Raw genomic sequence first — 11,239 nt, 5'->3', positions numbered from 1 at the left:
GACAGACAGCACTGGGACTGATCACTCTGGGGGATGGGAGGGACAGACAGCACTGGGACTGATCACTCTGGGGGGAGGGACAGACAGCACTGGGACTGATCACTCTGGGGGGAGGGACAGACAGCACTGGGACTGATCACTCTGGGAGATGGGAGGGACAGACAGCACTGGGACTGATCACTCTGGGGGAGGGACAGACAGCACTGGGACTGATCACCCTGGGAGATGGGAGGGACAGACAGCACTGGGACTGATCACCCTGGGAGATGGGAGGGACAGACAGCACTGGGACTGATCACTCTGGGGGAGGGACAGACAGCACTGGGACTGATCACTCTGGGGGAGGGACAGACAGCACTGGGACTGATCACTCTGGGGGGAGGGACAGACAACACTGGGACTGATCACTCTGGGGGAGGGACAGACAGCACTGGGACTGATCACTCTGGGAGATGGGAGGGACAGACAGCACTGGGACTGATCACTCTGGGGGAGGGACAGACAGCACTGGGACTGATCACTCTGGGGGAGGGACAGACAGCACTGGGACTGATCACTCTGGGGGGAGGGACAGACAGCACTGGGACTGATCACTCTGGGGGAGGACAGACAGCACTGGGACTGATCACTCTGGGGATGGAGGGACAGACAGCACTGGGACTGATCACTCTGGGGGAGGGACAGACAGCACTGGGACTGATCACTCTGGGGGAGGGACAGACAGCACTGGGACTGATCACTCTGGGGGGAGGGCCAGACAGCACTGGGACTGATCACTCTGGGGGAGAGACAGACAGCACTGGGACTGATCACTCTGGGGGGAGGGACAGACAGCACTGGGACTGCTCACTCTGGGGGAAGGACAGACAGCACTGGGACTGATCACTCTGGGGGAGGGACAGACAGCACTGGGACTGATCACTCTGGGGGAGGGACAGACAGCACTGGGACTGATCACTCTGGGAGATGGGAGGGACAGACAGCACTGGGACTGATCACTCTGGGAGAGGGAGGGACAGACAGCACTGGGACTGATCACTCTGGGGGAGGGACAGACAGCACTGGGACTGATCACTCTGGGGGAGGGACAGACAGCACTGGGACTGATCACTCTGGGGGAGGGACAGACAGCACTGGGACTGATCACTCTGGGGGAGGGACAGACAGCACTGGGACAGATCACTCTGGGGGATGGGACAGACAGCACTGGGACTGATCACTCTGGGGGGAGGGACAGACAGCACTGGGACTGATCACTCTGGGGGATGGGACAGACAGCACTGGGACTGATCACTCTGGGGGAGGGACAGACAGCACTGGGACTGATCACTCTGGGGGATGGGAGGGACAGACAGCACTGGGACTGATCACTCTGGGGGGAGGGACAGACAGCACTGGGACTGATCACTCTGGGGGAGGGACAGACAGCACTGGGACTGATCACTCTGGGGGAGGGACAGACAGCACTGGGACTGATCACTCTGGAGGGAGGGACAGACAGCACTGGGACTGATCACTCTGGGGGAGGGACAGACAGCACTGGGACTGATCACTCTGGGGATGGGAGGGACAGACAGCACTGGGACTGATCACTCTGGGGGAGGGACAGACAGCACTGGGACTGATCACTCTGGAGATGGGAGGGACAGACAGCACTGGGACTGATCACTCTGGGGGATGGAGGGACAGACAGCACTGGGACTGATCACTCTGGGGGAGGGACAGACAGCACTGGGACTGATCACTCTGGGGGGAGGGACAGACAGCACTGGGACTGATCACTCTGGGGGAGGGACAGACAGCACTGGGACTGATCACTCTGGGAGATGGGAGGGACAGACAGCACTGGGACTGATCACTCTGGGGGAGGGACAGACAGCACTGGGACTGATCACTCTGGGGGATGGGAGGGACAGACAGCACTGGGACTGATCACTCTGGGGGATGGGAGGGACAGACAGCACTGGGACTGATCACTCTGGGGGAGGGACAGACAGCACTGGGACAGATCACTCTGGGGGGAGGGACAGACAGCACTGGGACTGATCACTCTGGGGGATGGGACAGACAGCACTGGGACTGATCACTCTGGGGGAGGGACAGACAGCACTGGGACTGATCACTCTGGGGGATGGGAGGGACAGACAGCACTGGGACTGATCACTCTGGGGGGAGGGACAGACAGCACTGGGACTGATCACTCTGGGGGAGGGACAGACAGCACTGGGACTGATCACTCTGGGGGATGGGAGGGACAGACAGCACTGGGACTGATCACTCTGGGAGATGGGAGGGACAGACAGCACTGGGACTGATCACTCTGGGGGATGGGAGGGACAGACAGCACTGGGACTGATCACTCTGGGGAATGGGAGGGACAGACAGCACTGGGACTGATCACTCTGGGGGGAGGGACAGACAGCGCTTGGACTGATCACTCTGGGGGAGGACAGACAGCACTGGGACTGATCACTCTGGGGGATGAGAATGGGCGATTCCCCTCGCTCTCTGAAACACTCACCTTGCCAGTTTTAAAGTCGCGAACGTAGATTCCTTCATTTTCATCCAGTGCAATGGCCTCCCTCTTGCACAGAACCTCCACCTCCACCGGGGGAACATACTCGAGGGGTCCTCGAATCATCCAGCGATCCCCTGGCTTTCGGGGAAGGTCCTTCCCCTCCTTTGGAAAGGGTAAGAAAGAGAGCAATGTAAACGTGAAACGGAGCGAGAGTTAGAGATAGAGAGAGCGGGGCAGAGAGCAGGGCAGAGACAGTGAGGGACAGAGACAGTGAGGGACAGAGACAGTGAGGGACAGAGACAGTGAGGGACAGAGACAGTGAGGGACAGAGACAGTGAGGGACAGAGACAGTGAGGGACAGAGACAGTGAGGGACAGAGACAGTGGGGGACGGAGTGAGAGACGGAGTGAGAGACGGAGGGAGAGACGGAGGGAGAGACGGAGGGAGAGACGGAGGGAGAGACGGAGGGAGAGACGGAGGGAGAGACGGAGGGAGAGACGGAGGGAGAGACGGAGGGAGAGACGGAGACGGAGGGAGACGGAGACGGAGGGAGACGGAGGCGGAGGGAGACGGAGGCGGAGGGAGACGGAGGCGGAGGGAGGCGGAGACGGAGGGAGGCGGAGACGGAGGGAGGCGGAGACGGAGGGAGACGGAGGCGGAGGGAGACGGAGGCGGAGGGAGACGGAGGCGGAGGGAGACGGAGGCGGAGGGAGACGGAGGCGGAGGGAGACGGAGGCGGAGGGAGACGGAGGCGGAGGGAGACGGAGGCGGAGGGAGACGGAGGCGGAGGGAGACGGAGGCGGAGGGAGACGGAGGCGGAGGGAGACGGAGGCGGAAGGAGACGGAGGCGGAGGGAGACGGAGACGGAGGGAGACGGAGACGGAGGGAGACGGAGACGGAGGGAGACGGAGACGGAGGGAGACGGAGACGGAGGGAGACGGAGACGGAGACGGAGGGAGAGGGAGAGGGAGACGGAGGGAGAGGGAGAGGGAGAGGGATACGGAGACGGAGAGGGATACGGAGACGGAGAGGGAGGGAGACGGAGAGGGAGGGAGACGGAGAGGGAGGGAGACGGAGAGGGAGGGAGACGGAGAGGGAGGGAGACGGAGAGGGAGGGAGACGGAGAGGGAGGGAGGCGGAGAGGGAGGGAGGCGGAGAGGGAGGGAGGCGGAGAGGGAGGGAGGCGGAGAGGGAGGGAGGCGGAGAGGGAGGGAGACGGAGAGGGAGGGAGACGGAGAGGGAGGCGGAGAGGGAGGGAGGCGGAGAGGGAGGGAGACGGAGAGGGAGGGAGACGGAGACGGAGGTAGACGGAGACGGAGGGAGACGGAGACGGAGGCGGAGGGAGACGGAGGCGGAGGGAGACGGAGGCGGAGGGAGACGGAGGCGGAGGGAGACGGAGGCGGAGGGAGACGGAGGCGGAGGGAGACGGAGGCGGAGGGAGACGGAGGCGGAGGGAGACGGAGGCGGAGGGAGACGGAGGCGGAGGGAGACGGAGGCGGAGGGAGACGGAGGCGGAGGGAGACGGAGGCGGAGGGAGACAGAGGCGGAGGGAGACAGAGGCGGAGGGAGACAGAGGCGGAGGGAGACAGAGGCGGAGGGAGACAGAGGCGGAGGGTGACAGAGGCGGAGGGTGACAGAGACGGAGGGAGACAGAGACGGAGGGAGACAGAGACGGAGGGAGACAGAGACGGAGGGAGACAGAGACGGAGGGAGACAGAGACGGAGGGAGACAGAGACGGAGGGAGACAGAGACGGAGGGAGACAGAGACGGAGAGAGACAGAGACGGAGAGAGACAGAGGAGACGGGCACCGAGTGAGACAGGGAGACGGGCACCGAGTGAGACAGGGAGACGGGTGCGGGGACAATCCTATGAGCTACTTACTGAATCCTTGTCGACAAAAGCCTGGATGGATTTGAGGACCAGTCCCTGCTCCTCCGACAGGACAAATATATCCTGAATCCCATTTTCCAACTCCTCTCCGGGCTGCAGGAAGAACGATTTCTCACCCTGTCAGGAAGCAGAGAAACAAACTCCAATCAGCATCTCCACACACTGTCAGAGGGTCTGCGCTGAGGGAGAGCCGCACTGTCGGAGGGTCTGCGCTGAGGGAGAGCCGCACTGTCAGAGGGTCTGCGCTGAGGGAGAGCCGCACTGTCAGAGGGTCTGCGCTGAGGGAGAGCCGCACTGTCGGAGGGTCAGTGCTGAGGGAGAGCCGCACTGTCGGAGGGTCAGCGCTGAGGCAGAGCCGCACTGTCGGAGGGTCAGTGCTGAGGGAGAGCCGCACTGTCGGAGGGTCAGTGCTGAGGGAGAGCCGCACTGTCGGAGGGTCAGTGCTGAGGGAGAGCCGCACTGTCGGAGGGTCAGTGCTGAGGGAGAGCCGCACTGTCGGAGGGTCAGTGCTGAGGGAGAGCCGCACTGTCCGAGGGTCAGTGCTGAGGGAGAGCCGCACTGTCAGAGGGTCAGCGCTGAGGGAGAGCCGCACTGTCGGAGGGTCAGTACTGAGGGAGAGCCGCACTGTCAGAGGGTCAGTGCTGAGGGAGAGCCGCACTGTCGGAGGGTCAGTGCTGAGGGAGAGCCGCACTGTCGGAGGGTCAGTGCTGAGGGAGAGCCGCACTGTCGGAGGGTCAGTGCTGAGGGAGAGCCGCACTGTCGGAGGGTCAGTGCTGAGGGAGAGCCGCACTGTCGTAGGGTCAGTGCTGAGGGAGAGCCGCACTGTGGGAGGGTCAGTGCTGAGGGAGTGCCGCACTGCCAGAGGGTCAGTACTGAGGGAGAGCCGCACTGTCGGAGGGTCAGTGCTGAGGGAGAGCCGCACTGTCGGAGGGTCAGTGCTGAGGGAGAGCCGCACTGTCGGAGGGTCAGTGCTGAGGGAGAGCCGCACTGTCGGAGGGTCAGTGCCAGGGAGAGCCGCACTGTCGGAGGGTCAGTGCTGAGGGAGAGCCGCACTGTCGGAGGGTCAGTGCTCAGGGAGAGCCGCACTGTCGGAGAGTCAGTGCTGAGGGAGAGCCGCACTGTCGGAGGTGCTAGATAAGAAAGAGGTGAGTTTACCAAGACTAAATGGAATATATTTTAATGGAAGGGACCTGAGGAGTAAGACAGACGAGCTGAGAGCACAGATAGGCACACAGGAGTGTGAGATCATAGTTAAGACCGAGACTTGGCAAAAAGGGCAGGATTGGCAGCTCAACATTGCTGGTTATCGGGTATTCAGACGAGATGGAGAGGGGGATCGGAGAGGAGGGGGGGGGTCGCAATATTTATCAGGGAATCGATTGTAGCCGTGAGGAGGGATCATGTCTTGGAAGGATCAGCAGATGAAGCCATATGGGTAGAATTAACAAACACAAGAGGGGTAAACACCCTGCTGGGTGCATACTATAGGCCCCTAAACAGTTGGGGAGTGAGACAGAGGGTCAAATGTGTAATCACATTTCAGAGAAGTGTAAGAATAATAGGGCAGTGATCGTCTGGGATTTTAACTACCCAGATATTAACTGGGATGATTTGAGTGTGCAAGGTAGGGAGGGAGAAAAATTCTTATGTTGCATCTAGGAGACCTTTCTCAGCCAGTATGCAGAAAGCCCAACAAGGGAGGGGACCGTTCTGGACCTAATATTCGGAAATGAGCCCGGGCAGGTGGAAGGTGTATCAAAAAGGGGAGCATGTAGGAGATAGTGACCATAACTCAGTTCGATTTAGGCTCGTTCTGGAAAGGTCGGGCCGGGAATAAAAGCTCAAACCTGGAGGACAGGCTGATTTTACTAAGATGAGATTCGATTTGGCCCAAGTGGACTGGGAGCAGCTACTTGCAGATAAAACTGTGTCAGAGCAAGTGGGAGGCATTCAAGGAGGAAATAGCGAGAGTATGGGGCAAATATGTTTCCGTAAAGACAAAGGGGGGGGGGTGGGGGGAACCAAGTCCGGAGAACCCTGGATGTCGAGGGGTATTAATGTTAGGATTAAAGGGCAAAGAGAAGCTAATGGCAGATAGCGCGTCCCTAGGGGAGTATGAAGAGTGCGGGGGGGACCTTAAGGAAATTAGGAAAGCTAAGAGAGTGCATTAGAAAGCATCGGGTAGAATAAAGGAAAACCCAAAAGGGGTTTTTAAATATATACAGAGCAAGAGAATAACTTGGGAAAGAGTTAGGCCACTTAGGGACCATAGAGGTAACTCTGCGTGGACCCAGAAAACATGGGTACAGTCCTCAGTGAATACTTTGCCTCGGTCTTCACAATGGAAATGGATTTCACAGGTATAGACATCAGGGTGGAGGACTGTGAAATATTAGAGGAAATTAACAGAGAGAGAGAGAGAGAGGGGGGGTACAAGCGGGTTTAACAGCCTTAAAAGTAGATAAATCTCCAGGCCAGGATGGGATGTATCCCAGGCTGTTGAGGGAGGCAAGGGAAGAGATATCAGGGGCGCTGGCAATAATTTTCAAATCCTCTCTGGCCACAGGTGAGGTGTCAGAGGACTGCTAACGTTGTCCCATCATTAAACAAGGAAGGAAGGGATAGACCAGGGAATTACAGGCCAGTCAATCTAACCTCAGTGGCGGGCAAGTTACCGGATAGAATTCTGAGGGACAGAATATATCTGCTCTCGGAGGGACACGGTTTAATCGGGGATAGTCAGCGTGGATTTGTCAAGGGAAGGTCGTGTTTGACAAATTTGATGGAATTTTTTTGAGGAGGTAACCAGGAGTGTCAATGAGGGTAACGCATTCGATGTGGTCGACATGGGCTTTAGCAAGGCTTCTGATAAGGTCCCTCGTGGTAGACTGGTCAAGAGAGTAAGAGCCCAAGGGATCCAAGGCAAAGTGGCACGTTGGATCCAAAACTGGCTGAGAGACAGGAAGCAGAGGGTGATGGTAGAGGGGTATTTGTGACTGGACGTCTGTTTCCAGTGGGGTTCTGCAGGGCTCGGTGCTGGGGTCCTTGCTGCTTGTCGGGTATGTAAATGATTTGGACTTAAATGTAGGGGGGGTAAGATCAGTAAGTTCACAGATGACATGAAAATTGGTGGGGTGGTGTATAGTGAGGAGGAGAGCCTTAGATTACAGGAGGATATAGACGGCTGGTCAGATGGGCTGATCAGTGGCAAATGGAATTTAATCGGGATAAGTGTGAGGTGATGCACTGGGGCTGGACAAACAAGACACGGGAATACACGATGAATGGTGGGACCCTGGGAAGTACCGAGGATCAGAGGGACCTTGGTGTGCATGTCCACCGGTCCCTTAAGGTAGCGGGACAGGGAGATAAGGTGATTAAGAAGGCATATGGGATACTTGCCTTTATTAGCCGACGCGTAGAATATAAGAGCAGGGAGGTTATGCTGGAACTGTATAAAACGCTGGTTAGGCCACAGCTAGAATATTGTGAGCAGTTCTGGAATCCACATTATAGGAAGGATGTGATTGCTCTAGAGAGAGAGCAGAGCAGATTTACCAGGATGTTGCCTGGGCTGGAGAGTTTTAGTTATGGGGAGAGATTGGATAGACTGGGGTTATTTTCCCTGGAGCAGAGCAGATTTACCAGGATGTTGCCTGGGCTGGAGAGTTTTAGTTATGGGGAGAGATTGGATAGACTGGGGTTATTTTCCCTGGAGCAGAGCAGATTGAGGGGGGACATGATTGAGGTGTATAACATTATAAGGGGCGTGAATAGGGTAGACAGGAAGGAACGTTACCCCTTGGTGGAGGGATCAATAACCGGGGGGGGGGTCATAGATTTAAGGGACGGGGCAGGAGGTTTAGAGGGGACGTGAGGAAGAATTTCTTCACCCAGAGGGTGGTGGGAATCTGGAACTCACTGCCTGAAAGGGGGGGAGAGGCACAAACCCTCCTAACAAAGCTGGACTGTCCTCCTGGGGACCAAAAGCTGCCTTTCTGGCAAAAACCCCACCACCACAGATTGCCTGCTGGCTTACCTCACTGCCTCTATGTGGGATCTTGCTGTGCGTAAATGGGCAGCCTGCCTGGCCTGCGCTGCTACAGCCGGCGCCCTTCAAACAGAGCTCATTGGCTGGAAAGTGATCCACTGGGGGTGGGGGGTGGTGCTATAGAAATGCAGTCCCTCCACTTGAAACGCGACTTGCTGCAATGACCGTGCCTGGCCAGTAGGTGGGGGCGGTGGGTAAGCACCGTGACACGTTTACATAGGAAGTTCCCACTCTAAATCTGGAGGGCGGGAAATGTTCGGACAAGGGGTGCAGGCGCTGTCTGTGATTAATTCTGGATGGGTGGCTGGCCTTTCTGCACCCCAACCCCCCACCCCTGCCCTCTGCCCTGCCCCACCCCTCCCCCTCCCTCACCTTCACCACTCTCTTCTGGCCGAGCTGTGGTTTGCCATTGGTTCCGATGGGATTCAGGATGACGCAGTATTGTCGGCTGCTCAGGGTGGTGATGGTGACGACTCCCACCAGCTCCTCGTTTACGTTGGGGATGTACGCCTCGGCGTCGTTCATGGTGATCAGCCATTCCTCCCCAGTCTTCCGGACCTGCTCGTCGCTCTGCCGGAATGTCTGCGACGCTCTCATGTGGAGCGCATTCTGTCGAGCGTGGGAAGGAGGGTCAGCATGTCTGATCCCCAAACCCAGGGGGGCCCGGGGACTCACCAGCCCACCCTGCTCTCCCCAAACCCAGGGGTCCCAGGGACTGACACCCCCCCCCCACCCAAGCTCTGCCAAACACTGGGGACCCAGAGAGTGACCTGCCCCAACCCCCCCCCCACCACAGACCAGGGGGTCCCGGGGACTGACCGCCTCCCCGCCCCAAACCAGGGGGTAATGGGGACTGACCCCCTCCCCGCCCCAAACCAGGGGGTCCCGGGGACAGACCCCCTCCCCGCCCCAAACCAGGGGGTCCCGGGGACTGACCCCCTCCCCACCCCAAACCAGGGGGTCCCGGGGACTGACCACTTCCCCGCCCAAAACCAGGGGGTCCAAGGGACTGACACACCTCCCTAAACCAGGGGGTCCCAGGGACTGACCCCCTCCCCGACTCAAACCAGGGGGTCCCGGGGACTGACCCCCTCCCTCCCAAACCAGGGGTTCCCAGGGACTGACACACCTCCCCAAACAAGGGGGTCGCGGGTACTGACCCCCTCCCCAAACCAAGTGGTCCCGGGGACTGATCCCCTCCCCTCCCAAACCAGGGGGTCCCGGGGACTGACCCCCTCCCCTCCCAAACCAGGGGGTCCCAGGGACTGACACACCTCCCCAAACAAGGGGGTCGCGGGTACTGACCCCCTCCCCAAACCAAGTGGTCCCGGGGACTGACCCCCTCCCCGACTCAAACCAGGGGGTCCCGGGGACTGACCCCCTCCCCACCCCAAACCAGGGGGTCCTGGGGACTGACCCCCTCCCCGCCCCAAACCAGGGGGTCCCGGGGACAGACCCCCTCCCCGCCCCAAACCAGGGGGTCCCGGGGACTGACCCCCTCCCCAAACCAGGGGGCCCCAGGGACTGATCCCCCTCCCCTCCCCAAACCAGGGGGTCCCAGGGACTGACCACTCCCTCCCCAAACCAGGGGGTCCCGGGGACTGACCACCCCCCTCCCCAAACCAAGTGGTCCCGGGGACTGAACCCTTCCCGAAACCAGGTGGTCCCGGGGACTGACCACCCACCTCCCCAAATCAGGGGGTCCCGGGGACTGACCACCCCCCTCCCCAAATCAGGGGGTCCCGGGGACTGACCCCTTCCCCTCCCCAAACCAGGGGGTCCCGGGGACTGACCACCCCCGTCCCCAAATCAGGGGGTCCCGGGGACTGACCACCCCCCTCCCCAAACCAAGTGGTCCCGGGGACTGAACCCCTCCCCAAACCAGGGGGTCTCGGAGACTGACCCCCTCCCCGCCCCAAACCAGGGGGTCCCGGGGACAGACCCCCTCCCCGCCCCAAACCAGGGGGTCCCGGGGACAGATCCCCTCCCCGCCCCAAACCAGGGGGTCCCAGGGACATACCCCCTCCCCGCCCCAAACCAGGGGGTCCCAGGGACTGACCCCCTCCCCGCCCCAAACCAGGGGGTCCCATGGACTGACCCCCTCCCCAAACCAGGGGGTCCCGGGGACTGACTCTCTCTCCCCCCCAACCCTGGGTCCCGAGCCAGACTCCACCAGCCCCCTCCCCTCCCACAGGCCCTGGGGGTCCCCCCCGACTCTCCCATACTCCCCTCACTGCGCAAGGGAAATGCCCCACCCTCCTCGCCAAACACCGGGGGAGGGTGGGGGGGCGGGGGGGGGTCCTGCCCGACTCCCACCCCCTTCCCCCCGCCAAAAAACCAGAGCCCTCATCAAACCCCTGGCCGTCCCCCACTCTCACCCACCTCCCCAAGTAGCAGCCTGGCCTCTAATTCACCCTCCCCCACACGCAACATGTGCCCAACCTGGGACCCCCCAACCTCACAGATCCAGGTCCCTGACCCAGTCATCGCCCGTCCCAGCTCACACCCCGCCCCCCCCCCACCACCCCGGACAACTGCCCCCACCCAGGGGCACCGCTGGGTACTCACCTTGTCCGTCAGCACATAGGCACTGACAGTGTCCACCACTTCCTCATACACACCAGGGAGGTAAGCACCCACCTTCCGAACTAACCACTCTTCGCCTGTAGCAACAAGAACCAACGGTCAGTGCCCGTGGGGAGACCCGGACCCCGGGGAGACTCGGGAGGGTGTGGGGTTGTGGGGAGGGTGGGGGGGGGGGGGTGGTGGTTAGAAACG

The 11,239-nt window shown here is 60.4% G+C and overlaps 1 protein-coding gene across 1 annotated transcript in view; it reads right to left on the bottom strand.

The window, feature by feature from the left end:
- Positions 1–2,521: 2,521 nt before the first annotated feature.
- LOC121275133 (major vault protein-like) overlaps positions 2,522–11,239 on the bottom strand; it is a gene marked incomplete at its 3' end in the record, with an annotated part of 31,086 nt that continues 22,368 nt past the window's right edge. The window contains exons 5-8 of the mRNA XM_041182548.1: positions 11,030–11,124; positions 8,834–9,070; positions 4,402–4,527; positions 2,522–2,680 (exon numbers count right to left, since the gene is read on the bottom strand). Of these exons, the coding sequence (XP_041038482.1) occupies positions 2,522–2,680; positions 4,402–4,527; positions 8,834–9,070; positions 11,030–11,124 (617 nt within the window). The remainder of the gene's footprint in view (positions 2,681–4,401; positions 4,528–8,833; positions 9,071–11,029; positions 11,125–11,239) is intronic.

The sequence above is a fragment of the Carcharodon carcharias genome, unplaced genomic scaffold (genome assembly GCF_017639515.1).
Source record: "Carcharodon carcharias isolate sCarCar2 unplaced genomic scaffold, sCarCar2.pri scaffold_1054_ctg1, whole genome shotgun sequence".
Classification (NCBI taxonomy): Eukaryota; Metazoa; Chordata; class Chondrichthyes; order Lamniformes; family Lamnidae; genus Carcharodon; species Carcharodon carcharias.
Note: the sequence above shows the minus strand (reverse complement) of the source record. Positions and strands in the feature narration are given on the sequence as shown.